Source organism: Etheostoma spectabile, chromosome 24 (assembly GCF_008692095.1).
Source record: "Etheostoma spectabile isolate EspeVRDwgs_2016 chromosome 24, UIUC_Espe_1.0, whole genome shotgun sequence".
NCBI classification, from domain to species: domain Eukaryota; kingdom Metazoa; phylum Chordata; class Actinopteri; order Perciformes; family Percidae; genus Etheostoma; species Etheostoma spectabile.
In genome coordinates, this window is record NC_045756.1 from 3031080 (window position 1) to 3058970 (window position 27891).

General features: G+C 41.6%; 3 protein-coding genes across 3 annotated transcripts in view; 2 read left to right on the forward strand and 1 right to left on the reverse strand.

Moving 5' to 3' along the window:
• The window catches only part of LOC116673819 (kelch-like protein 41b), a 5139-nt gene extending 2662 nt beyond the window's left edge, over nucleotides 1-2477 (forward strand). The window contains exons 4-6 of the mRNA XM_032506143.1: nucleotides 751-936; nucleotides 1802-1948; nucleotides 2045-2477. Of these exons, the coding sequence (XP_032362034.1) occupies nucleotides 751-936; nucleotides 1802-1948; nucleotides 2045-2156 (445 nt within the window). The 3' untranslated portion in view covers nucleotides 2157-2477. The remainder of the gene's footprint in view (nucleotides 1-750; nucleotides 937-1801; nucleotides 1949-2044) is intronic.
• A 1310-nt stretch (nucleotides 2478-3787) lies between these two features.
• LOC116673842 (2-oxoglutarate receptor 1) lies at nucleotides 3788-7182 on the forward strand. Its single transcript, XM_032506187.1, has 2 exons — nucleotides 3788-4297; nucleotides 5740-7182. The coding sequence occupies exon 2, from the start codon at nucleotides 5749-5751 to the stop codon at nucleotides 6706-6708; it is 960 nt and encodes a 319-aa protein (XP_032362078.1). The 5' UTR covers nucleotides 3788-4297; nucleotides 5740-5748; the 3' UTR covers nucleotides 6709-7182.
• Nucleotides 7183-9576: 2394 nt separating this feature from the next.
• Nucleotides 9577-27891, reverse strand: part of LOC116673828 (heparan-sulfate 6-O-sulfotransferase 3-B) — an 18552-nt gene continuing 237 nt past the window's right edge. Inside the window, exons 1-2 of the mRNA XM_032506162.1 lie at nucleotides 27182-27891; nucleotides 9577-11043 (exon numbers count right to left, since the gene is read on the reverse strand). The exon at nucleotides 27182-27891 is cut by the window's right edge and continues 237 nt beyond it. Coding sequence (XP_032362053.1) covers nucleotides 10272-11043; nucleotides 27182-27717 — 1308 coding nt within the window. The 5' untranslated portion in view covers nucleotides 27718-27891 and the 3' untranslated portion in view covers nucleotides 9577-10271. The remainder of the gene's footprint in view (nucleotides 11044-27181) is intronic.

Genomic DNA, 27891 nt, shown 5'->3' on the forward strand with positions numbered 1-27891 from the left:
TGTGTGTGTGTGTGTGTGTGTGTGTGTGTGACTGCAGCTGTTTGTGGTCTATCACATGATGCCAGAGTGCATAGCTGCATGGTACTTCAAAGAAAACTCTGCTATAGTCCAGGCCTGTTTAACGTGTTGCCATAATACTGATTCTGTGCATCTATTTGAATGATACTGGTCTGCAGAACCACTGAACATATGAACTGTGTTGCATCACATGCAGCAGTGATACATGAACAAAACAGCCTGTCAATCCTCAAACTTTAGGATTTAACACTGTAATAATAAGCTGTGTATGTGTGAATGACTCTCAAAGGACATTGCCATTAACAATCGGTGGGAAAACATTAAACCTGCATGGCAAAGTAAAGATCAACAAGACCGAAAACATTTATTCAAACCCTCATTGAAAAAGGCTGCACTTCCCTGTGTGTGTGCGTCTGTAAAAAGCATAGTGTGCGCGCTGTGCATAAGCCTAGACGCATTTTACTAATGCACTGTTAAAATAACAATGAAATGCTGCGCTATTGACTTTAGACCAGGTTTTTGTTGGTCAGTGGCACAATCACTTTCTGCTGCCTCATGATAGCAATACGCCAAGAATGCATCTGAACACACTGTTTAAATGAAGTGGGCGCTGGACGGGAAGTTAACAATTGCGTCAGTTAAAATAGCAAAGACACTTTGCGCCGAGCTGCGTCAGGGGCAGGATAGGACCCTGACTTTCTCATGATCAAATTTATTCCTTCATCTCTACAGCAAAGCCCTCAACAAGGTGTTTTCATACAACCACAAGCAGTCCGAGTGGCGGGAGCTGGCAGCCATGAAGACGCCCAGAGCCATGTTCGGAGCTGTCGTCCACAACGGCAAGATCGTGGTGGCTGGTGGAGTCAACGAGGAAGGCCTCACAGCGACATGTGAAGCATATGACATTGCAGCAAACAAGTATGATTCTGTTTAAAATTTAAGTTTAAGACATTAGGCTAAAACTCATTCAATCGTTTACAAAAACAATCACATTTAGACATCATTAATTTAAGAAAAAACAGGCTATGGAGCCCCAAAGTGTTAGTTATATTAAATAAATAACAAATTCTATTATAAACATGTGAATGGATGGTGTAAAATAACAGATATACACAGTACATACATATATATACTGTATATGTATATGCAGTATACATATAGTGAAATTATTTCAGAAATCATTAAATACCAACTCATTATGATGAATTGTTGTTTCATCATGTAAATTTTTTATTAATGTAATTAGTTTTTTATAAATGCCTTTTTTCAAAAGCCTGTTTTGATTTCCCAATGGCATCAATACTTATTTCATGTCATGCTTTGCATTAGCACATACCCCCAACCTCCCAGCTATCTGCCTGTTAGCTAGCTAGTTTGTGTGTGTTTCTCTGAAAAACACATTCAAAATCTAAGGGCTGCTGCTGTAACTGTGCCAAGCGTCTTGTATTTGAATGAAATGGGACATTATGCAATGAAAAGTGACATTAAATAAAAGTGTCTTTGGGCAGAAAAACATCTGAAAAGGGGCATTTTGAAATACGGACTTCAATAGTGATAAATAGTGTTTTCTTATTTCACATGTGTTGGCTAATTTACCTGTATGTATTTTATGTTCTTTATTTAAAAACATCTTGATTATATATCTAATACTGAACTCTTTGGGCCTCCATGTGCACTAGTGTCTACCGATAGTACCTTGGTAGACAAATCTACCAAGATACAAATGGAATTTAAAATGAGAGCCCTATCTTAAACTTGACCTTTTCGTGTTGTATCTCCTCAGGTGGGAGTCCTTCACCGAGTTTCCCCAGGAGAGGAGCTCTGTCAACCTGCTGAGCAACGGCGGCTCCCTGTACGCCGTGGGCGGCTTCGCCATGGTTGAGACGGAGAGCAAAGAGGTGGCTCCCACAGAGGTCACTGACGTCTGGCAGTAAGTCTTCTCAAGTTATGGGACCAAGCGTTCCATGTTTCGGTTGGTTACCATTGTGTTTGTTCCCAGATCTGACTCTGCTCTTGGTCTTGTTAGGTATGAGGATGATAAGAAGCAGTGGAGTGGGATGCTGAGGGAGATGCGTTACGCTGCCGGCTCCTCCTGTGTGTCCATGCGCCTCAACGCTGCCAGGATGCCCAAACTGTAGACAGAACCGTTTTCTTTATTTCTTAGCACCCCCAACAACCCATCCTGACGACCCCCTCCTCCCCCAGCGAGCTGCCTCTGAGGCGTCTCATCCTCTGCACTCAGAATTTCTGTGTCGAGATGATCTTTTGACATTAATTTTTCTCTGAACTCAGATGATTTTCATCTGTACTATAAACACTCCGTTATGCTGCCTCTTCAAAAACTGCACCATCCTGACATTATTAAAAAAAGAAGCCTCGATTTAGATTGCTCTATAAAGCTCGGCTCTACACCATTTCTAGCATTTCTTTTGTAAAATAAACATTTGTAAACTTCTTCACTTATTTTACTGCTTCTGATTTTGTGTGATCTGCAGAAAAGTGACATTACAGAGGCTGTAGCAACGCCCTGGGAGCAGACAGTAGAGAGCACATGTATATTTGTAGCTTCTTTGTACTTTAATGGAAAACAAGGAAGTGGAACTGGGTTAATAGTAGGTGAAGTATTTACATTTAAACACAGCATATGATCCTTAAACGTGTGTCACACCTTCTTCTGTGTGTCAACTTGACCGGGGTTAACGACACTGCAAGTTCAAGAAATTGAAAAACAACAAAGAATGGAAAAGTTAAGGTATGTCTATGCAGTTTGCCCTCACACAGGATCATTAATAACACAAAACCAGAATGGTTTGCAACTCTGCACTGCAGCTGTAAAGGAGATGGAATATGTTTAAAGGATTCTATTACACTCATTAATGTTTAAAATAAATAATAAAGGGGGGTCAACGAATGTAAGTAAGGACATTTTTTACCTTTACCTTTATTTTACCAGTGGTACAGACTCATTGGTATTAAAAATCTATATTTCTAGAGTACACTGGCCAAAATAAACAAATTACAGTTATTAGATAACAATAAAAATGTTTTTCAATGCATCCTGTTAAACCAGGTCCGGTTCAGGTCTTGATTTTTACCACAATCCGAGCCAAGTGAGCAGCATACTTAAAAATGAGAAATTGAGTTTGAACCACAAGGTAGGGTACTTTTTGGATGTTTTTTCATTACATGGGCTCGGCTCGGCTCGGCTCGGCTCAACTCGGCTCGACTTGGCTCGGCTCGGCTCAGCCGCAGTGCCCCGTCCTCCTTTTTCCATTGCAGTTTAGTACCGCCTCATGTGTGAGGCGAGCCGTTGCTGGTCGTCACAGTTTCAAAAGATGCTGGAGAAAGCAAAAAAAAAAAAAAAAAACGCTGGCTAAACTGTTTAAACATGGCGGGTTTATTCAGGACAAAAAAGGTGAGTAGAGTCGAGGTGAGTCGAGGAGGTACCATGCAGTGGAAAAACGCCAGTCCCAAGCTGGCGTCGTCGATGTTTGACCTGTAATATGACTTTGCAGAGGCCTCTTCTGGCTCGGTTACAAGAGCTTAAAGAAAAAACTTAGATTCAGGAAATAGACAGAAACAGGCCTCCATCCGAATGCTTTCCTCTCACATTTGGAGAAAAATACTTGATACTTGATACTTGAATAATTGATTTCCAGCACTATTGTTAATGCGTTGCATGTGTCAAAGCATGTTGACACCTTTAAGTTCCTTTATGGAACTAACGAAATCGCTGGCAGCTGTTTAAACAAAAGAGAAGAATAGAGTTTGGTCTTTCACACGGATGACACTGTTATTTAGGCATTAATTTCCCGTATTTGCCAAACTTCCTCATTACTTTAAACAGAAGCAAGCTCTTTGTCTACTAGATTTTGCTCTGGAAGTCACCTAAGGTAATCGCGTGCCTGTAAAGCAATGACAAAGACATCTTTCAATTTTTCTTTAACAAAAGGTGCACTGGAGAGTTCAAACTATCAAAACACAATGTGTTCCCAGACATGCTAACCCTTTTTCAATTCAAAGCCAAATCCTGACACCTGATCTGTTTAAATGAAGCGACCCTTGAGCTTTATCAGCTCAAGCATGACACCAGGAAGTAAGTGCACATGGCTGAAGGTGAAGTACACAACAGTGGGCTTTAGAACTAAGCTATGCTGGAGTTTCCCCCTGGGGTGTTGAAGAGGACAGGAGAGAGTGGGAGGAGTGACAGACAGATGGATGTTAAAAACAGAGATGAGACACTGAAGGTTTGGAGTGAGCTCTGAAAAGGACACTAAAAGTGAGTAGAAAAATCTATTTTTTAAACTCTACCTTTTTGACCCAGCCTGTGTTTCTGATTTCAACACTCAGCAGGATTAAATTAGTGTTTGGATCGATATTGTACAAGTCCCTCCCTTATGGAATTCTGTGTGTCTACACGCCATGTGTAAATGACACTTGCATGTGTAAATATGTACATCTCCTCAGATCTATAATGAGAGCAGATTGCACTGACAGCGTTAACGGAAGCTGCCATCAAGACAGGATGCCACAGGCGCTGTCACATCCTGAGAGACACTCATAAACCACACTGTTTGACGAGGAAAGAAGAAGGTTTTGTTTGCTTCTTCCCCACTGAGTTGCTTGATTGTTTGTTTCGTTCCTAGGATATCTGCCCCTGTTCTCTCCTTCCTTCCTCAAGCAGTAATTGCCTTCGACAATTATATGACAGCTGAGGGAAAAAGGATGGATGACTAGGTCGTACCCTATTTTCTTTCTCACCCCAAAACATATAACGTGTATGTAGCTACCTGAATTGGGATTCATCCAGCTCAAGTTCCATTACAAAAAGCCATAAATTCAGCATTTGTTCGGCATATTTGAAAACATCATGGATGGTGGTGGATGGTGTCACTTGTAGGGACGCACCCACAGAGAATTACCACTTGACTCTGCCATTCCCCTCAGCACATGGAGCATTTCAGCAGTTTTCAGCTCATTGTTTTGGTCTTAGGGTGTACAGCTTTAATGTTTTGGTAAATTCTCACTGCTCTCATACATGTAGCAGTCGCAGCAGGCAGACACTGTACACGCATTGAAAAAAAGCTCCAAAAAATCCACTGTCAAACGTTCTGACAAGCTGGTGAAAATAGTTGAGCATTTGCAGGTCCCTAGATATGTTTGTTATATCGACTCCATATGGTGATGTATGCGTTGTGTCTACGTCCCCAAGTGGCCATGAAAACAAACATTTAATACCAGGTTTACATGTTCAAATAGCGCAGAAAACAGTTTGACCGATGGACAGATAAATCCACAACAATTTCTGTAATCCATTAATTGTAGTCATTTATCAAGCAGCGTTTTGTACCTTAATAAAGAGCATTTGTAAAATACATCTTTCAAGTTGTCAACAAGCACATTTTTGCACTTTTTAATTATATTGAATGTATGTGTTGAAGTTTTATACATATATTTATAAAAAAAATGTGCTTTTCTATTTCCCCAAACAATGATTTAAATGATGTTTTAAACTGACTTAACACAGTCCCATTTCAATAATATGAGCCAGAAATATCAGTGTAATTTGTGAGTAACTGTAGCATTTAACTTCATGGATCAGTAAAAATCCGGGACATGGTTTCTTTGTCTGCAATGTTAACCACTACTCTGGCTAGATCCCTATTCTCATAGTTATATTTTTGAAATGTGGTCTGTAAAATCGCTTTTGATTCTCAACAGGACTCAGCCATGGAACATCCCAACTGCACCAATGTGGACCAGCTGATTAAACGATATTACCTGCCTGTCTGCTACACCATCATCTTCACCGTGGGCCTCATGGGCAACATAACTTCCATTGGCATTTATGTGACAAAGCTGCGTCCCTGGAACAGCAACAGCCTCATCATGGTCAACCTGGCGCTGACTGACCTCCTCTATGTCCTCAGCATGCCCTTCCTGGTCTACTACTACAGCAACGGGGATTCGTGGACACTCGGCGACTTCATGTGCCGCTTTGTGCGCTTTGGCTTTCATTTTAACCTGTATGCGAGCATCCTCTTCCTGACATGTCTCGCCGTTTTCCGCTATGTGGTGGTGGTCAAGCCTCTGAGGGCAGCGCAGGTGCAGCAAAGGTTTTGGGGTATAATTGCGTGTTTGGCCGTCTGGATCATCGCCGCTGCCGAAATCACACCAATGTTGACGATAATATCCTTAGAGCAGCACAACAACAAGACATACTGCTTAGACTTTGCGAGCACCATCAACGTCAGTAACATGTTAAGTATGTGGTATGTCCGGCTGCTCACTGCATTCGGATTTCTATTCCCTCTAGTGGTGGTATTCATGTGTTACATCGGTATAGTGAAAGAGTTGGCCAAAGGGCCTTACACAACCAGCCCGTGTCGGATGCGAGCACGGCGCGTGACCGTGCTGATCCTGGTGGTGTTTGCCGTGTGTTTCCTACCGTATCACATCCTGCGTGTGTTGCGGATAGAAACTCGAAGGATGCCGTGCATGGTGGAGCACATCGTGCATGCAATGTACATTATCTCCAGGCCTTTGGCTGGATTCAACACCTTTTTCAACCTGGCTCTGTACACTCTTTCAGGTGATAAGTTCAGGATGGCCTTCAGGACGTTTCACTGGGAATACTGGCCGACCAAGATCAGGTCGCTGCTCCAAGCCGTCTTCAGAACGGCCGCATGACGCTTGACTTTCCTTTTTTTCATCTGTGTTGGACATTTGGTGCTTCCAAGAGACAAAATAATTGTGCCAACCCCTGAAATCTAATTGCCTTAAGGTAAGCAGTAAGAAGTGCATGTTAAGTTCTAACCTTTGTCCACACGTGAGTATAATTTACCTGACTAATGATATAATGGATTGTATTGTTTGCAACCTTTAAGATAGTCTGCGTTTTCAGATCTGTTGTTTGTTTGCTTTGTTCCGATTCAGGAAGTAATTTGATGCAATTGTTGAGTTTTCCCCTTTGTTGTAAACAAATGCCATGTGCAAGCAAGTTTTTCTCTCATTGGTCAGAAATATTACCAGAAAGATTCACCTCAGAACGCTTCCTCCTCTTTCTTTTTTTTCTTTATTATGTAGCACCACTATTGCCAATTGTTTTGTTTTTTTGCATTAATGTCATTAAATAAACAAATTATCCATTTCCAGCATGTGTGACTGTGACTACAAAACAATGTCCTGAGGCATCTTAATAGAAGACATGCAGCATAAGAGTTGGCAGTCGGAGACTCTGATGGGTGCATACCGCCACACACTCACGCGACATTTTGTTCTTCAAAGGGCGCACATCGTAGAATGGGTAAGTCCCGCCCACTCTGCCGGCGATTTGATTTCTCCTGCAGCTCGGTGCCTGCACATTTAATTCTCCTGCTTCAGAACCAATCACAAACTGGCTTATATACCATGCAAGCTATTGTTTAACACGATGACAATAGAGAAGAGACCAAGCAGCTTCTTGTTTACATTCAACATAACGACCACCGAACGCCAGCGAAGTGTAGCAAACCCGTTGATGCCGCTGTTGCTTCTACATCCTCCAGATCAGTGCTATGACTGGTTGAACGGACTTTACAATTGCGTATAGAGTCATTTGAGAGTTTGAGTGAAAGCAAGCTGAGACCCCCCCCCCCCCCATTTCTGGGATATATGCCCGTTTGTTTTGCGCCACATCCAAGTGGGATTGCTGTGTTCATACAAGCACAAAGAAAGCAGTTCTGAAGTTGTGACGCTCCAGTTTTTAAAGCAACTGGTCCAAACAATCTACACCCTTAGTCAAACGTAGAAGGGTTCAGATTGTAGTCCTAAAACCAGGAAGTGAGTTGGCATTCCTGAGCTGTGGGTATTTCCTTGCAAGTTTTTCCTCTGTATTTTACTTGAAACTTCTGTATCAAGTAAAACACAGCGAAAAAATAAGGTATGTGCCTTTAATAAAACCTCCAGTTTTACAAAATATTGGATATTACACCTGGGAGAATCTTAACCACTAACATACAACTTTTTTTGTGCTTTAAAAAGAATGAATCTGCAATGGTTTTAGTTAGTTAACTACACAACACTATTTTTAAATACAAGATTGATGAGCTAAACTAAAATGAGACTTGAAGAGATTTATAGCTACCTAGCTCATTTTACCATCCTCATTAGCTTGACGTTATGTTGGTCTGGTTAAAAAATCACAAGAGTTGTTAGACAGCAAATTAGATCTATAATGCAATCAAAATGTGTTTTTGTTATGGAAACAAGACTTTGAGAAAGGTGATTTTTTCTTTCTTTTCTTGCGTTTCCTTAGTCCCCCAATACTTTGGATATGGATGGAAATTTTAAAATTGTAGCAAAAAAGCACTATCAATCATCATGACTATCAATCATCACGGTTTGCTGCGTTTGTCTCCCCAACAGCGTGATTAAATGATTGAACATTGTAAAGACTTTGAGGTTATGTCTAAACACTTAGCTGCAGACGTTCACCTTCCCCATGAACTAACGAGGCGGGCAGCACGTCCCTCGTGTTGAAGGCACACTGCCTACTGCTGTCTCTTTTGCTGGACAGTCAGCTGCCGACAGAAGAACCAACGGGTGGAAATCTTTTACTACTGAGAGAAAAATCTTTAAGAACAAAAACACATCCGTTTATCATCATCAAACACAAACCTTCCGGAACAAATACTCCCTGTCAACAGAGAGAAATCATCCGTGGATAAAAGAAGCTGTTACACTATTTGTCTATCACTCGCTGCAATAAGATCCACCCTGGATACCAGATGTCACTGCTGCAGAACCCGGTTTTATGTTTCAGTTCACAATTCAAAACAGTTAGTAAGCTGTGTCGAAAGACCTTATGATTTAAAATGGAATTAATGTAACATTTTTAAGGTGTGTGTCACTTCTCTCTGTGCATGAGTACACTGAGAAGTAAAACCCAGCGTAATTATCAAAGGCTTACATAATTCTAATCTTTCTCTGTTACGTGCTGTTAGAATTAGAAGTAGAATAGAGACTGCAGCTAGGGATGGAGGGGCTATTTTGGTCCGTGGACGTAGCCGTTTCCTTTTCTGCCTCCTGACTGATCTCCTCCTCATCCTCATCTTCCTTCTCATGAACAAAACGGCTGCGCCGAGTGGTTTGGGAGGTGCTTATCACAGCCACAATTTTCCAGAAATGGGAACTTAATATGAATCATTCCAAACATCTCACAGGCACGTCTGTAGGAATGTGTTGAAATATTGTTTTTTTTTTAGCAGATTGCAAATGAAACAAGGTACTGTATGCTTGTCAGATTATGGAGGAAGAAGCATTCAGCAAGCCAATTGGTTTCTTCTGTTTTCTGCTGTGCCAGAGTCATGGTCAATTGAACTTTAAATGATCAATTTGGAAGCAAAGAGCACATGATCAATGCCCTAATGGAGGAAATACCAATGTTCTCTTTCTGTGATGTAGGAGCGCTGAAACTGGCTCTGACAGCCTGTCTTTCAGGCCCGCAGCTCTTCTCCTTGTGCGTCAGAGTGTCTGTCTGTGCGTGTGTGGATATGGAAGAAGTTGGCACACCGCATGAAGATTTTAGATTTTTATGGTGAGAACATGCTGTGAAAAAAGGAGCAAGGTAGAACACATTCACGTACACATGCGTACCAGAGAGAGAGAGTCCATCAAGGACAAATTTACATGACTGGAAGCTGCATATTTTTATTGGACACATTTCCTGCGAGAAATTGCCTTTCTGTAGAGTGCAGCTTAATCAGTCAGGGAGGGGGGGGGAACACACTGCAGACTGTTTGTTCTTTGATATTCTTATGAAGCCAAACACCACAGAGTAACTACAAGATTTCACTGATCAACACGGCGCTAGATCACAAACATGACACAGAGGATCCTTTAAGTCCTCCTGCATTTTTTTAAATAGCCTAAAATTGCCCTTCCTCATGAAGCACATTATTTTTCCCAGTTGTAATTATTAGCGAAATTAAGGAAACATTTTCTCCGCTTTGAGGACATTCAAAGCACTTGCTAATGAATAAATAAATACAAGTCACAACTGCAGTGCCAAAATAAGCCATTAGAAGAAGAAGAAAGATACAAAATGTTTATGTTGCCATGACAAATACATCCATCATAAATATTAAGACACCATTCGGCAGTCCGTCAAAGAGCTAGGAGGATTTTTGGCAGATTCACAGCGGAGAGTAAAGCACAATGAATCAAACAGTCAGTTCATTGGTGTTTCAGTCTCTGTGCCCCCCCTCCCCACCTCACCACCTCACTACCTGGCTGCTGTAGTCCTCTGTAGTGGCTACCTCCTCTAGCCCCTTCGCCTGCTCCTCTTCCCCCGGCCCCGCTCCTCCTCCTCCTCCTCCCCCCCCTCCCAGTCGCCACATCTCGGCCAGATAGGTCCTGTGCAGCCGCTGCCTCTGCTGCCTCTCCCGCCACCGCCGCAGACGCTCCTCCCGGTGCTGCCTCTGGCGGTTGTACTGGTAGCGCTGCAGGAACAGCTCCTTGGCGTACTCGTACAGCTCCACGTCGAGGGCGTTCAGCCCCTCGATGCGCCAGCGCACCTTCTCGCTGATGCCCACGCTTGCGGCACGTGTGCTGTTGATCTGCGTGAAGGCCCGGATGAAGCGCAGGCCAAACGTCCGCTCGAACAGGTACTGCGTCTTGCGCTGGAACTCCGTCAGGCCGTAGAAGGCCATGTTGCGCAGGTTGGCCTTGGCGCTGGCGAGCAGCACGCGGCCGCGCTCCAGCTCGCTCACCGTCGACATGTTGTAGCAGCCCACCAGGCTGAGGTCGGCCAGCATGCGGACCTGCCTGTTGTTGGCGAGGTTGGAGGGGCAGCTCATGAAGTCCGCCAGGGGCACGCCGGTCCAGTCTTCGCCGCTGTAGCAGGCGGGGAGCTCATCCTGAGTGGGCGGGCGGCCGTCACACATGTGGAGGGCAGTTTTCCAGGTGGCCCCGCGCTGCACATGCTTCCACTCGCTGAGGTAGCGGGACACGGGGTCGCGTAGCATGGTGATGTAGTAGAAGTTCCTGCAGAGACAGATAAAGAGATACATAAGATGAGCTCAACGACATTGTGTCCAGATAGTCTTTCTGTGACCTAAAGGAATTCTGGGATTGAGATAGACGCTCCTCATTTGCATACAGTAGCTTGGATTCAACTTTATGCAAAAGAGGAGCGGGTGACCCTGCGCCCCGCATCTCCTAAGTCCATGCATCACTACCAGAATGCATTGCACGGCGACTCACATAGACAATGATTGGGAAGTGCTGGAACCAAGAGGCAGTAAGCTAAATTTTTACTTTTGAATAGATTATATGAATTTTAGTTCAGTCTTATCACCCCAGCATTCTTTTTCAAAACATCTGTAACTAAATTACAAGTATTACGTTTAGATGTGTGTGCAGTGAATGACAAAGGTTGAACAAAACTGTCTGGCAAAGCACCACATGCTGCATCTTTAACACTGTGTAGAAGATGAAATTATACATCAAATTTCTCATTTCCTGCTGCAGTTAAAAAAGAAATATGAACAGGTAGAAACACCACAGCGCTGGAAGTATATAGAGTGCACGGAGTGTGATTAGGCTTCAAATGAAAAACATTATTGAGTGCGTCTGAGGATGTTAGAAAAATAATGACACAGAAAGCAATGCAAAGGTATAGCATTTAATATCCGGCAGATGTGCAATTATTTTAGTTTTTGTCCCACCGGTTTGCTCCTGCCTACCTCTGGTAATGAGTTTTTTTCCGTCTCCAGCACCTTTGGTGTTTCTGGATGGCTCTGATATGCCAAGAACGGCGCTTTAAAAACTGCTGTAACACAGCTGCCTGAAAAACCTTTCAACAAACTCAGCTTTCCACTCTTATCTTTTGAGTTCAGTGATGACTGGCATCACAGTGAGCTAAGGTGAGTGAAGGAGTCAGCGGCGGGAGAATTTGCAAAAGTGTTTTTTCGCGAAAGGAAAACAACATAGATAAAAGTGAAATGGAAAATGGTCATCTTGTGCGCAAAGATCACCGTGACCTTGTGATGTAAGAGACAGCAACAAAATATAAAGGCCAAATAAAAAGCTGAACATTTTATTTCTTTCATTCCTCAGGGCTGCAGTTTATTTTCTCGGAGCTTTCATTCAACAGCTAAATAAAGAATCCAGATTCAAGGACAGTTTACAGCAATGCTGCTCAATCACAAGAGTGATCCTTTTCCCTTTTCCCCATATATAGTCTACAGCCTGATAACTTATATCCAAACTATAAACAACCGCAGTCAACACTGATTAGTAGAACAGTGAGCAATACGTGAGGCTGAACTGGCATCATATTATATTTCTATGACACATTTAGTGCAGTCCTGCTGCTCCTCTTCGCCAGAGTTAATGTCCAATCACATCTCTTCTATTTCTCAAATTGGACACAATATTGGTCCTATATTAGCTACTTAAAATGAAGATGATTAGAAAATGAAGCTCTATGCTGACATCATTGTTGTCCTTTGCATACGGCAAAACACACCTTTAAGAGCACACATGAAAGCCATATTCTTGTTTTTTCTATAAAATTCATCTCACAAGTGAAGGCTGAATTACAATATCCCTTTTGGAAAGAAAAGAAAAACACCCTGCAAAACAATTAAGCAAAATAGATAAAAATCCCCCCCCCCCCCAATCATTTCCGTCCACTCCCTAATTTCTCCTGTCATTTCGGAACGTGTTATTCCTTCCCTGTCCTGCGGTTGTCCCCGGTGTGTTCCTACTTTTAAACATCACCTGACCTCCACACACACCTGCACACCTGCTCCATATTTCCTCATCAGCTCCTCGGCGTACCTGTCCGTCAGTTGTTTGCTGTAATCTTAGCTGTTCCTGCTACTTTTGATGATGACTCCTTACCTTCGCCACTCTGGACTGCCTGTCTGTTTTCAGTAAGTTATGCTGTTTTTTACCTTACTTGTTTCGTCTATAAAATATGCATCGGAGTCCTTTTTAACTATTTATGGTTCAAAAAGCTTATCTTCCTGATTACATTTTTTTTATAAAGGACAGAGTAAAAGGAAAGTTTAACAAGCTTCACTTGCATCAAAGCCTTGACTGCAGTCATTTCTTGAAAGAAACTGAACATTTTTCTCACTCTGCAGGCAGAGTTGTTCACAGAAAGTCATTCTTGGAATATATGTTTACTATTTTCATAGGATTATAAGACAACCCTCATCAGACCCCACCCCTTTTTATAAGACTCATTACTGAAAACATTTTTGAAGATCAAATCTTGTTTTGCAAAGATAGATTTTATTCAAAAATAATGATTTAAAAAACACATTGAATGAACCAAGGTAGGCTGTTAACATATTTTAAATAAAATCATGTTTTGAATGTCTTTCAGATGAAACTGGATCATTTAAATTAAGCTTAAAATGTAATCACATTTGTAAATGAACAGCTTATGGTATGGTAGTCTACTGGTAGGCATATTTTTTAATAGCAATTAGGCAATGCATCTCATGTCAAAAGTTCTGAGAGCTTCAGCAGCTTCAGCGTCCCCAGAGAGAGAGATGGATATGGAACACGCATGCAGAGACGCACTCACTCTAGACACCATAACACAAACTCAGTGCGTTGGTTTACACTAACTACGTTGGGCTCAGGTCAGACAGAAAACAAAATGCCTCCCGTTGGAGTCGATGCGGTTCGGTTCCCTCGCTCCCATGCTCTGGTTCCACCGGTTTGTCCCATAGGACCTCATTCTCACTGGCGGGTGGATCACTATTTGGCAGCATCTGCTGTTGACACTTAAAAGTCTAGAACTTGGGATACAAGACAACCCCACTTTTATAAATGTATTTCCAAGTAGAAAAATATTGTCTTGTTTTTGAGCCCATACAGTATATCCAACTATGCTTAAGGATGGTATAGTATGTGATTTTTGTAACTGTTAAAATGCATTGATTGCCATGAGTTAAGTGCTTTTGTTCTAAATCTGTTGTATATTCCATGTGAAAACTGGCCCTTTTACAATGGGAGCATCAGTACAGCTGTGATTGTTTCGAGTTCACAGCCAAACTGAGAAATTAGATTGATTGATTGAGGGGGAAGCTGTGTTACTGAGCAAAGAGGACACAGCCTCTAAAAGGTTCACAATTTAGCAATTATTGCCAGACGGCAGATATCAATCAGCTGTGATATATGCTTAAGTGAGTGCCATGATGATATCACGGCAGAACACACCCGCAGACAGGCCCACCACCCGGAGATAATGGCCTTCCACAGTGGAAGCAAAGTGAATTACCCTGCCATCTTCGTCGGGTTATACGGACAGCACTAGATGGATGGACACACACAAGTGCCTCACAAAGCGGCCTTTGTTGTACTTCCTGGAAAATAGCTCAGTCTTCTCCTCTTCCCTGTGCCTATCATCTATCTGTACAGCTAACCGCAAGACAGCCAGATCAATAAATGTCCATGCAACCCCCCCGCCTTTCTGCGTCTGTGCTTTCATTGTGACCTATTGACAAAGAGCAGCAAATGTCAAAGCTCTCCACTTGCCTGTGTCAGGGACAGAGGATTAAGATTAAGAAGGTCAAGAATAATTACTCGTTGGAGGAATGGCGGTGGATTTCTCATGCAGCATTTACCAAGGGTCGGTAGGAGGGGCTCTGCAGGTATCTGACGCTTTCAACAGAAACATTTCACTTAAAAATGGAAGGTCTTCCTAAACCTGTAATTGCTTGTTTTGTCCACTTGGAGGAAGAAAACAAGCTAAAACCACCACTGATCTATCACTGTTATGGCTAGCATGTTAGCAAAAATTAGCTATATTTACGAGTGGGCCTTTAACATGTATTACATGATTGTCTTTTTTTTACATAACAGCGGTTTCTTTGTTTAACTGCTAACATTAGCTAAAGCCTTATGGCGTGGGACTGGTAACCGTTGATTTTGTTTAGATATGCCAAATTCTGACTATATAAGTGATTATTGGTCGGAGTATATATTTGTATTAATTATATTGTTGTTGGCACCTGACCCTATACACGTTCATAGCAACAAAAATGACGAGAGGGGACACAGTTTTATTTTTCAAATAATTAAGAAATAAAGAGGCGTTGATTACTCGATAGGCTGTGTACTTGTGCTGTTACATTATCTGGGTCACATTAAAGTGATATTACCAAAAGATGTATGCAGGAATTCCTTCAAAAGTTTAATTTGTTTAAAAAGTAATAAATAAATCTTTTAAAATTTGATTGGAAATGTATTGTACAGCAAAATCTGGAATTGTTGCAACCCGCTTCACTAAATTCACTGTCTCGGAACAACGCTGATGAGTGGTGAGAATAATAATTTAAAAAAATTGCTTAAAGATGCTAAAACACCTAGCTGAGGGGAACGGCAGTGTCGGGCGATAATTTTCTTTGGGTCCGTAACAAAAAGTGAGCCCCTTCTTATCGCAGGTAGTAATTTGATTTATTATTGCTATAAAATTATTGATCATAGCAGTTTGAAATGGATTGGTGCTTCTAAACTCTCCGGGGTTTCTTGTCAAATCCCCGCATCTCCAAAGATGAAATAGTGCTGAGAACATGTTGTTGGTTGAGGCTTTCCTGAGCTAAAACGCCCTTTTTTTTTTTTTTTTTTTTTTTTTAACACCCATCTCTCTTAAACATCATCTGCCTTCCGCCCCGGTTAATTCCATGTCAGTGCTCTTTGCTAATGCGATAAATAGCTTTAAAGTCTTTCAGGCATGAACAGGACAAAGGGGGACCAAGTTTCGATGCTCTTGGATACCTGATTGATTGAGGCCGAAATCTAATCTTCTCAGAGAGATTTTCAGTAAATGTACAAGAAACTGATTGTGTCACTTAATAGAACAGTCATTGGCAACGCACAACTGTGTGCGCGTGTGCTTGTATGTAATCATGCATAGTTGTTCCAAATGCTAAAATGTTAAATCAGCTTGTCACATTTAGCTAGCGATCAATCCAACGCTTCGTTCGTGCCCTTCTCGCTTCCTGTCACCTTCCTCCATACAGCAAACTTGCAAACTATTGATCGCCCTCTCTCTGTCTCTCTCCCCAATTATCTCTCTTTCACTCTCTAAATCACCATCAAAAAAAGCTACAGAGGAAACTGGCAGCAAAAGATCAATATGGGCCTTGTTAATTCACTCACTCCCATCAAGGACACAGTCAAGTCTAATGATGAGAGCCTTGATGGAGGCTGTTTATGCTGAAGAAGCAGCCCAAAAAAAAGAATCTGGATCGATAGCAATCTTATTTATATCACATTTTGAAATTGAAAAAACATCATGTTGGCTTTTAGTTGAGGCGTTTCTGGAGAGTGGTTTCACTGCTCCAGCAGCCCCCCCCCCCCCCCCCCCCCCCCCCCCCCCCCCCCTCCACTGTTCCAACGAGCGCCGTCAATGAAGTATCACTTTGGAAGGCGTTTCTATCTGCCAAGTTGGGAGAAGGAGCCAGTTGGAAAACAAGCACGGGACTGCACATCGATTTCACACTGTAGTCAGGGTGTTGATAACTCACACAGTTGGAGCAGATCCATTTTGAAGGTGTTTCTGTGCCCACAAGGGATCCTTTAACCACTGCCTTCAAGAGGCAGTTATCTGAAGAACAGAAATCACTTTTAAATAGATGGCTTCAAACACATTTATAATAAACCCACCAGCAACTTAAAGAACGATGTTCTTGAATGTAAATGTACTGTATGTATTCAAGTCAATAAATATGTTTAATCATTTGAACTATGCAATTGAAACGGTCCTCCAGCGCCTATGGTGCAATTTATTTTTTATTTCTTGGAGTATCTTCAAATGCTTCATATCCCTAAAATCAGCACAAGCTCAGCAAAAAGGTTGAGTCAATAAACCATAATACTTGATACAAGTGAAATTTTGTATTAAATTAAAAAAACTCAGGGCGCCCAGATAGCTCTGTTGGTAGAGCGGGTGTCCATGTATAGAGGTTTACTTAATTTTTTTTTTTTAAGATATGCTCTGCATTTTTATGAGCAGATTGTAAAGCCGTTTTCATATTTTCATCTGCAATAGAACAGTCCATCTGTGGTTTTTGCACCAGGCATGTAACGCGATGAAGAGATCACGAGTGCACAAGACGTGAAAGCTAAAAGAATGAATGCTCCAGCTGTTATGTTTTTTATTTTAGATTGATTATCACCTGACTCTGCAGTTCACCTCAACTCTACAGAGTGTTTCAGCAGATTGTTTTAGTTTTACAACCCGCAGCTTCAATGCTCTCCTATAGTTTTGTAAGTCAAAGCACAGCTACACAACTTTTATTAAGATTTTTGCTTATATAGTAATGGATATTTAATGTAATTTTACACCAAAATAAGCCCAGAAATGAAACCAAATCTCTTCTTAAAACGGCCATGTTTCCATTGTGTAATGTGTTGAATGAGCATTCGACCCTTGGATCAGGGAGGCTGTTGTGGATAAACACATCAAATATTGGCCTCGTTTGATTTTCATCTTAGCCAACTTGACTGTGGGTGAATGGGTAACTACGTACAAATGGGAAGAGCTTTACAACACAGCAGAGGGGCTCGAATTCCAAAAAAGTAAATGAGGCTGGCAATTAGTCTGCATGTTTAAAAGGGATGTTATCAAGATGACTGAGAGAAGCTGCTCAGCTGCTCAGAGACAGGGTGAGTGTCATCGCATCCGTCTCCAGAACAAGAGGTCAGACGGGATCCATTTTCACGCATCTGATTCTCTTTTGTACTAATTTAATCTTTGTGTTCCAATTACAGGCAAAATGAGCCCCCATCTCCATCTGCGCACAGCGGGATCACTATCCAACAAGCACACACACACACACACACACACTCACAAAAACAACACTAGCCTGTGATGATCGGTCAATAGCAAGGGCTGGGTGTCGTTCAAAAAAATTCAATACAGGAACTGATACTGTGAATTTGATAACGATTCGTGAATGATATAATAAAATTATAGTATAACACATTAAAAAACTTTCAGCTGATTTACACCTATGTGGTGCAAACTGTAGTCTCTGTGCGTGATGTAGCGTTTTTCCTGCATGCCTGCACCACCAGCCTTATCAGATCTTTGTACAAGCATGCTTATTGGCTCACTGACGCTGATGAGATTTATTGAATGACGAGGCATTTTCAAAACTAGGGAGGCAATTCGGTCAGGGGCCATAAAGTATTAAAGTTTGGAACCCTGCCCTATCAATAGCACAGCTTTCCCTCCACAATATAGTCCAGTTCTAATGCATATCGGCAGGTTACATCACTCGATAAATTCCACAAAAGCACAGAGTGTGGGGAGAGACAGGATGAGCAAGGAGACTGGTGCTGCACTATGATCTTCATTGGTTGCAGATATGAGATGCTATTTTGGGCGATAAAGGAAAAGCCCCAGGGATGCTGATGTGGAGACGAGGGAGCCGAGAGCGAGGTGTCTGGGCAAGCGAGGGTGTGAGATATGGTTTTGCTGTAAACTAGGTGATAGCCTATGGGAGGAGCTGCAGCCAACAGTCACTGAAATACAAAATCATCTTTGCATAGAAACTCTTCTTCCAAGGACAAAATCATCCATCTATATTTATTAAACTCTGGCTGCATTTCAGGTAGCTACATTTTAACAGAGTTCATTTTGTTCTTAACAGCACCCACGTCAAGCGTAGTGTACATCCACACACGAAACAACCTGGCGTGTGCAGCTTTATAGGCTTAGCCTTAACCTTTCCTTGACATCTTAATCTTTGCAGCTTTGTGAGGTGTCAGCCAGTCCTCTAGGTCCATGTAGATATGGAAAGGATAAATGGGGGAATGTACTCTGAAAAAGGTCACATCTACCCACACAAACTACTGAGGGATTTCTGAAAGGCAATCCACTTTTGAGCAATATGTGAAGGCTGCTTTCAACAGTGCTGCATGTTTTTCTTGCTGCTTTGGACTTTAGGAAGTTGTGAGTGAGTAACAGCTTGTATCCTTCCTCTTCTTATTATGATTATTACTCTGTAAATGAAATGTAAGGTGCAGCATGCTAGATCCCACTTATATAAGGTTCACCTAGAAGAGAGATGAAATATTTTGATGAATCTGAGGCGTTTCCCATGCAATTGAACAGTTTCATTCCATGATGTCTTATCTGCCATCCATCCTACAAAAAGTCTGACGGCACAAGACAGAAACCACGAGGCAGTTTGATGGATAACGCATAATGATCTGTCTAGCAGAGACTTCCTCCCTGTGATGGTTTCTCTCTTTTGACAAAAAAAAAATCTTAAATCCAGTCGACAGGTTTCTATATAAATCTGGACTTCTGAATTAATCCCCCCTCCTCCCTTCCTCCTCCCTCGTATAATAAAACCTGTCTTCGACTGCCCCTAATCCCTCTAAGGAGTGTGGAGATTACCCAGATCCTCTGAATATCTCACATTTCTCACAAGAAAGCAACACGCTGCTCACTGTCATGAAGGGAGTGCTCTGAGGGGTTTGTTTTAACAGAAACAACAGACTTTGTGTGTAAGTAACTTGATCCTGTATTCCACTGTACAATCAGTTTTTTAAGAGAAATGCATCCTAGTAAGGGAATTCAAAGTAGGATGCCATAATTATTACCTAGTTCTGGCCATTGCCATATTGAGCTCTCTGCAGCTCCATTATGCCAACAGCACATCTCTAACAGCTGATTTAACGTATTAACATTTAACATTTAATGTTCTCTCTCTCTCCCTCTCTTTTTACTCTTTCTCAAACATTCACAAATTAATATACTATCTCATAATTTTGATAAATATAATAACTTGGCGATACTAAGTCGTAAATACAAGACATTTTCTCATACGTAGTAAGCAAGGACATTTTAAAAGCAATCATCAAAATGACAAAACTAGGAAAAAAGGCCTGGGATGATAACCAGATTATGTTAGAATCCCATTTTGATTTTGTTTTGAAAAACTAAGCAGTGGAATACAAGATCATAGTAAAGCAATATACTGTATATAACTATGAGAAAATATCATGATTAAGCCTAGTTGAAAAATAAAACGTTAAAAATATTTTTTTCATATGCCTTCACACACTGTCTTATTAGCTGCTGGTTAAATCTTGCACTAGTAGTACTGGGTATTTTAACTAAATTAGTTGATAGGCAAGTAGGGCATTTAGCCTGTGATGCTGTTACTAAAAGGCCTATATTTTTACACCACGTTGGTTTTATAAGCTGCCAAATAAAAAATGTTTTCACATAGGAACCTGTGGTAATTATTAGCAGGATGTATGGGAAAATTCCCATAAGACCTTGCCGCCTGTATAAGTGTGTCAACACGAGCTGTAAACAGATCATCAGAATCCACCACTGCTGGTTTGGAAATCATTATCAGTTCATTATCAAATTCACACTCCTGCAATAGATTGCACAGCCATGCAGCTGCTGTAATTTTCTTTTGCTTTAAGTTTAAATTCAGATTTTAAGTGGTTCAATAGCTCATACACATCAGGGATCTGTCAAAGTATGTCAAATGCTAAAAAAAAAAAAGTGCAGTGTGTGTGTGTGAATTGTGTTGAAATGCATTGTGGAGTAAGAGAGCCGTTCATAACCGTAGAAAGTCAAAGTATAACGATGCAGGTGATGTCAGTTTGAAAGCAAAATAAGTCTTAATAGTAAACTATGACAGTAAGTCATGAGATTATGGACTAAGGAACAGTTCAAAAATGCACTATATTGATCTAAGTTGTTATATTATAATTTTTAACCTTTGGAGTGACACAGGCTAGCTGGGTCACATTTCCCATGATATTTGCAGACTGTTTCATAAATTACAATTCATGCAAAAGGTGATATACATTCAGCCAGACGTCACCGACAGGCTGGTGTGGATATGTTGTGTCATAAGTGTGAAGAGACATAACGTAACGCACACAAATGAGCACACATGAAATCTATACGTACCTCGTTGGCTAACATTTGACGTCATTCCCTTGGCCACCTCCAGAGTGTCGTGTAAGGATAGGACGTTTTGACAAAACCTACGACTAAATGCCAGAGATGCTCTCAAGTCTCTGAGCTAGAGTCCAAGTCAACTCTCAAGTCTCTGAGCTAGAGTCCAAGTCAACTCTCAAGTCTCTGAGCTACAGTCCACGTATATCTTGCGTTAAGCGCTTTGTTTTGTTGCATGAAGTTTTTAGAGCCAAAGCTTATGATGAACGGCACAGCAGCTGCTGGTGCCGTCGACATGTTGGTTTTCCTCTCTCACATGTGGCCGTACGCAGCAGATACATTATGTGTTACGTAGGTAGGTTGTAGGTCACACAGGGAGGGGAATAACGTTTATCAGACATTTCCTTAATGATTGTTCACGAGTCCCGCATCTTGAGTCCCAGTCGAGTCTCTTACTGAGTGTGTGACTTAAGTGCGACTCGAGTCAGTCTCAAACTCAAGTCCCCATCTCTGCTAAATACTACCTGAAGAGAGTAGTGCTTTATCAGGCTACATCCCAGCATCATGCTGCGGCATAAGCCAAAAATAAAACTCTAGTGTCAGGTACTGTGCATATACCTTTCCACCCACAAGAAGTGACGAATCAGAACTTGAGTGAAATGCAAACTGTCTCTCACCTTCTGCCTGTTTCAGTTCCCTTAAAGGGAAACTACTAAATCCATTTTGACTAGTGATGGGATAATGCGTAATGGCATTTAGTTAACGGTACTGTAAAGCCTGAGTTATGCTTTCTGCGTGGACAAAGCTGAAGCGGAATTGTGACGAGGAAATGTTTGGATCTTTTATACTCCGTGCGGGGTTTCTCTTCTTATGGCGAACCCGCAGCTCCTCAAAGTTCTCCATTCCCGCCCCCATTGTTAGAAAATGACGGAAGTGCAGGTATAGCTGAAATCCCGACGCATGACACCCCCACGAAGGGGTGTGTCTTATGATGTAAGTCACTTTGGCCGCGTAGACACTCGGAAGCGCAGAAATCGTGCGTAACCGTAGCACCTGTGGAGCCCAGTCGTAAAGTCAGCCCGCTGACTCGGTAGTACTGTCTGTCACACTGCAATATTTACCTACACTTAGACAACATTAGCTGTTTAGTGTTTCGAATTAAGCAAGGAAATGTTTTACTGCTTATGAACTCAACTTTTCCTTAATAAAAAGAAATGTATGGGCTATTTCTTTTCTCAAAAATCCCATAGTCCTCACTTTAAGGCATCACAGATCCACTGGGAGCTGTTTGTATGACTTTTGGACTGAAGGTCCCATATTTTTTTTATTTTTTTTTGTCAATCAGCGTTCTTGTCACATTGAGTTTATACAATAATGTGGGGCTGTCAGCAGTTTGAATTAACTTGATGTGTAAGCTTCGAGACTGACATTACAGTCAAAAGCAACGTTGACAGTAAAAGGGCAGTATTACGCCTAAGGCATTTAAGAAACACACTCTGCTTCAAACTGAACACATTTTCTCAATAATAAACATCCCTCTATGAAATGTCTGCATTTGTCTCTTTTTAGCAGAGGAATTAAACTGACTTCCTGGGACTACAAGGGGAGATTAATGTCAAAACTTGCAACCAAATGTTTTTTGCCCTTATAGTCTACTAAATACGTCAGTGAAACATGGTATAGCAATTGAAAACAAAAAAGCCCATATATCTTGGAAACTGCATTTTGATAAAATCATCTTTTTCACCCATCCTGTGTGAATACTAAACCTTGTCAACTTTCTGCATATTTCTGCATATTTTTGCATATATTATTCCCTTTAGTGTCACTGCAGTCACCAATGGCAAATGGCAATAGGTTGCCATTTCCAAATGAATAGCTTAAACCACCTTAACTGTGTCTAGAATGAACTGGGCTAATTAGACTCAGGATGATCTGTGTGTTGGCCAGCCTGCATTCTTTGCTCTAATCTGAAATAATGAGGTCAGTAATAATGTTACACTCTCTGACTGCTCAGTGTGAGGTTGGCTGCCGAGGACGAAGAGGGCAGCCCGGCAATTGAAAGAGGTTTTATATCTGGCTTGTACAGCAAATTTGTAACCCGCTGCGATGTGAATGCTGGGGCTTCATGCTGCGTGCAAAGCCTTGCAGGAGCCTCTGACCGATGGTGTGCCCATCAAAAAGTACTTGTACAAGCCACGTCTTTCTCGCTGAAGTTTGCGTATTGGGGCGACATGGCCCGACAGAAGAAGGTTGGATGGATAGATGGGGTGGGGGGGGGGGGGGGGGGGGGGTTGGGGGGGGGGGGTGGGGGGGGGGGGGGGGGGGGGGGGGGGGGGGGTGGGGGGGGGGGGGGGGGTTAGTGCATTATGTGCTGCTTAAGTTAAGTCAAGAGTGAATGGATAGATAGAGGAAGAAAGAAACAAGCAAAGGAAATATATACAGGAGGTGAATTACAAACCTAAATATGATATCTGTACATAGATCTGCTGCGTTGTGATCTGATTATCCTCTAAACAAGAGCTAAATTCAACCAATCAGCTCTGATTAGACAAAGGTTTATGAATACATGGATTGGCATTGGCCTCTAATTTCCATAATGCATCACTAGCTGAAACTGGTCGTTATGTCAAATCGTCTAGTAACCTTGGAACTAATTTTCTTGGTAATTATATTTCTGCATGTATCTATAGTTATGCTATGGGTTGGGACAATATGCTTTTGACCCAATACGATTCTTTCAGGATACATGGGTGCTGGTTCGATTTGTATTGGGATTTTTATTAATTGCAATTCTAGTATTGCGATTCGATAGTACTGAGTATTTCTTGGGAGTACTTTTCCTTCTTTACCAAAAACAAAAGTTGAACAATACACTTCTAGAGACAATACTGTATATCATAAGACATTTCCAAAAACTGTTACCATATCACATAACAGAAGTGGATGGAAACGTGTATTCGTTTGCATTTCGTGTGTAGTGAAGTAGGAAGTTCAGTATTTAAGTAATGATACTCTTTGGAAGGGATTTGTAGCAATGCCATATTTTATATCTTGTGCTCAGTTAGAGTTAAATAAACTAGTGTAGGATCTGAGGGCTGAGATAAGACTCTCTGCAAACTGCACCACACCTGGCAGGATGTAGCTTTAACATAGATGTGGGCGTCATCCATTCCCATGACGTTTGATCCCTGACTGTCTGCATTCCCATTGCTGTATATGACTTGTATAAGACGAGAGTCATCCTTCAAAGCATGCTATTACTGAGTTGGATTGTGTTTTGCAATCGGATTAGGAAAAAACATTTTTGAGTGCTTTATAAACTACATAGAATTGGTTCAGCCTGAAATACTCTCAATGATTATGTTTGGACTTCAGGTACAAAGCAAAGTATAAAGCAATGGGGATTATATTGGAAAAAACAAGTAATCTCTCTCTCTTTAATGGGCCGAAGCACACGCATCTTACAGAATAGATCAGAGTAGCATTGAATATTATATTAAGCTGGGCAGTAACTTGTCTTAGCCCAAATCCAGATACACATACCCATGCACATCATCCTGTGCGTCACAGTCCATCATGGAAGGGCTACGTCGCCCAAAGTGACAGGACAAGGGCCTTTCAGGTCTGATAAAACTGCAATGTTAAAACCCGGTGGCAACACATCATCAAGAGCAGAATAAGCTCTGGCTAGTCTTTATTCAGCAGTTTTAATCCAAAACGACAGGAGTGTTTCATTAAATGTGTCTGTCTATTTCCATGTGGTACCCTAAACTTTTTTTATGTTTTTATTTCCCTGTGTGGACAGATAATCAACCAGACATTATCCCCCGGGAAATTACATCGTCATGTGACAGATGTGTGGCTGTTGAATGAGTTATGACTCATAACTTGTCCAACAAATTCACGGGTATAGATTGAGTTATGAATCATGGTGCTCACATTTTGATACCTTCCTCCAAATATATATGTATATTGCATCTGGTCAACTGTGCACACAAGACTTCACTGTAATCCTGAGGAATTAAAGAATTTATGGCTCAGGACAAAAATGTCATGGAGAAAATATGCATGTTTCAACATCTTAATCAGTGCCATTAAACACAGCAGATACAAATGTGTACTTGAGCTGCTGAAATCCCTAAAGCTGCTCAGTAGCTGTGGTGACCTCTGACCTCCCAGAAAATGGTGTTTTGCTACAGGAATCGAAAGTGTTGCATTATCAGAGAGTACTCTTCAAGATTGCTTGGTGCAGTATCATATTATATCAGATTTTGTCTGCTGCTGTGATAAACAACAGACAAATCTGTAAAATAACACCCACAAGAGTTCATTCACCGCTTATTAGCTCTGAGTGGAAACATGACTCTCTAATAAACTTAATAGCAGGAAATTTGCTGCATAGCCCAGATTTGGACCCATCTTTTTAAAACAAATCCAACTCATGTCAGCCTTGCAATCAGCCTTGTACACAGCTAAGTGCCAATACTAATGAGTGCTGATTTTTTTATTTATTTTTTCCCTGACTATTATATTGAACTGACAAGTGTTGACTGGGGTGTTGTTGACTCAATCATAGTGCTCATATGGCTCTGAGGCGCCTCGTTAAAACTACTTAAAAGTGTTCAATTAATTCTGATGGCTGCCACAGAGGACAGTTAATGGACTGGAAGGCTTCTTGAAGGCGCTTCCCGCCCCCCTTTAACTGCTCTCTGTAACATATGGAGATTTGTTCTCTGGACCAACTGCAAGGCAAATTGGCTCAAACACGCAGGCAACACACCTCAGAGGACCCTGCCCTTCTTAAGTGATTTACTCCCTTAAGCTGAGCTGTATTGGTGCTGTAATTACAGGAATTTGAGAAAGACCTTCAGTAGAGGTGGCGGCCTGTCTGCTGGCTGCTTCCGAATGTGTCCGGGGAGACGGCTGCTGGTGTTAACACTGCGGCTTTAACGGCACTGTACCCTGCATTACATGCCAACAAGAATATGTCTGGCATGAGTAGCCTTGCAGGAAACTGAAAGATAGTGAGGAATTTGTGCCACAACCTACACTGTTTCCAAAAAAATCCATTTACCTTGATGTAGTTTTTCTAGATAAGCAAAAGAAGCTTAACAGCTCACTCAGATCCACTGACAAACCCCTTATGTTTGTTTGATTAACCACTTACAATCCATTATGAAAATTGTCATTCCGTTTCTGTCAATTGACTTATCAATTAATAGACTAATCATTTCAATTACACTGAGGATTCTTAGAAACACTTACAAGCATTTTGTGATTTATTACCGCTCAGTAGTAATTTGCCTTGTTTTGAACTTGCTTGTTTAATGACCCACTGACTAAATGAAACACTTTACAATAGGGTACACTACACATAAAAGTAGGTTGTTAATGCATAAGGAATGAGGAACGAGACAGGAATGTATGAGTAACAAATGGTTAGTTAATGAGTAGGTACTGATTGGGATTAAGCACTAATGATTGGTTACTGTTAAAGAGACAGATAGTTACTGTTGAATGAATAAGTAAAGAATGATTAGTTAGGCATTCACTACCATTGGTACTGAGCGGTGGTTAATCTTTAATGAATGATTAGTTAAGCATTCACTACCATTGGTACTGAGCGGTGGTTAACCTTTAATGAATGATTGTAAGCATCACACATTGGTTAGAATGGGGTACCTGGAAGTATCATACCGAGTGGTTAGTCATTAAGGAATGATTAGTGAAGCATTCTGAATGCTTCACTAATCATTTGTTACTCATTCATTTAACACTAACAACCTAATCATTAGTGCTTGAATCACAGTCAATCAGTAACTGCTCATTAACTAACCATTTATTCCTCATTCGTTAATCATTAACTACCTACTACCTACTTTTTTGTGTATCTTATTGTAAAGTGTTACCAATGAATGAATGAATGACCTAACAGAAAGAAAGAATAGAGTGAGTGAGTGGAAAGATGAGTATGGATAGAGGATCCAGTAAATCAATTAATAAAAGATATGAGTTCAGTTAGTGATGAATGGGTGAATTAATGAGTTAAAATGAGAGAAACCTAGTAAATGAGAGGATGAGGAAGCAAATGAACACAGAATGAATGAGTTAATAAGATGAATAGTATTTTTTTTTTTTTTTTTTTTTTAAGATTATGAATGAGTTAGTGGCTGCCCACTTATTGACGTGACCTGTCCAGCAGGTCATGTCACACCTCACCTTTTGTTCTTTTGGGCACTTTTCTTGTCCCTCTTGTTCATCACTACAGGCACACAGCTCGTGAGCTCGGTCCAGTCCGCGTGCAACCCGCAACTCCAGCCTGTGGAGAACCGGGAGAAGAGCCACGACTCGGCTCTACCGGGCCGGTGGCAGGTGCATTTCCTCTGGCCGGGCATGCAGTCGCAGGGCTGCTCCAGCTGGATGTTTTTGACCAGGTGGCGCCCAAACGTCGTCCCGCCGGTCTTCTGAATGTGGAGGAACACCATCACATCATCTCCTCGGATACTGAAGTCGACGTGCCTGTCCAGGTCCCGCTCCGTGAAGTTAAATTTGGATGTGATTTTGGAGGGTAGGTCCTCGTCCGCCTCGGTGTAAACTAACTCAAACCCTGAAGAGTACCGCTGGAAAAGCCCCTTCTCGTCACTTCTAAAGTAGCAGGTGTTGCTGTCCGCCGGGCACACATACTGGTAGCCGACCATTAAGAAGAGCACGGCCGCAATGGGAATGAAGACGAGTCTATTGAACTTCTCTTCCATGGTGGAAAACTGTAAATCACGCCGCCGGCACAAACGGTAACGTGATGTCCGAGTCGTGTTCCTCTTCCCCTAGTCTCATCCTGCCGCTTCACTTCAACTACGCGGTGCTACTGTCTGTTAAAAATCTGGAGTTCCCCGCTGGCAGGTGTCCTGGAGGGCAGCTTTGACTGGCCT

Excerpts from the sequence above, each read along its gene's own strand:
- LOC116673842 (XM_032506187.1), top strand. The coding sequence starts at position 5,749 with ATGGAACATCCCAACTGCACCAATGTGGACCAGCTGATTAAACGATAT.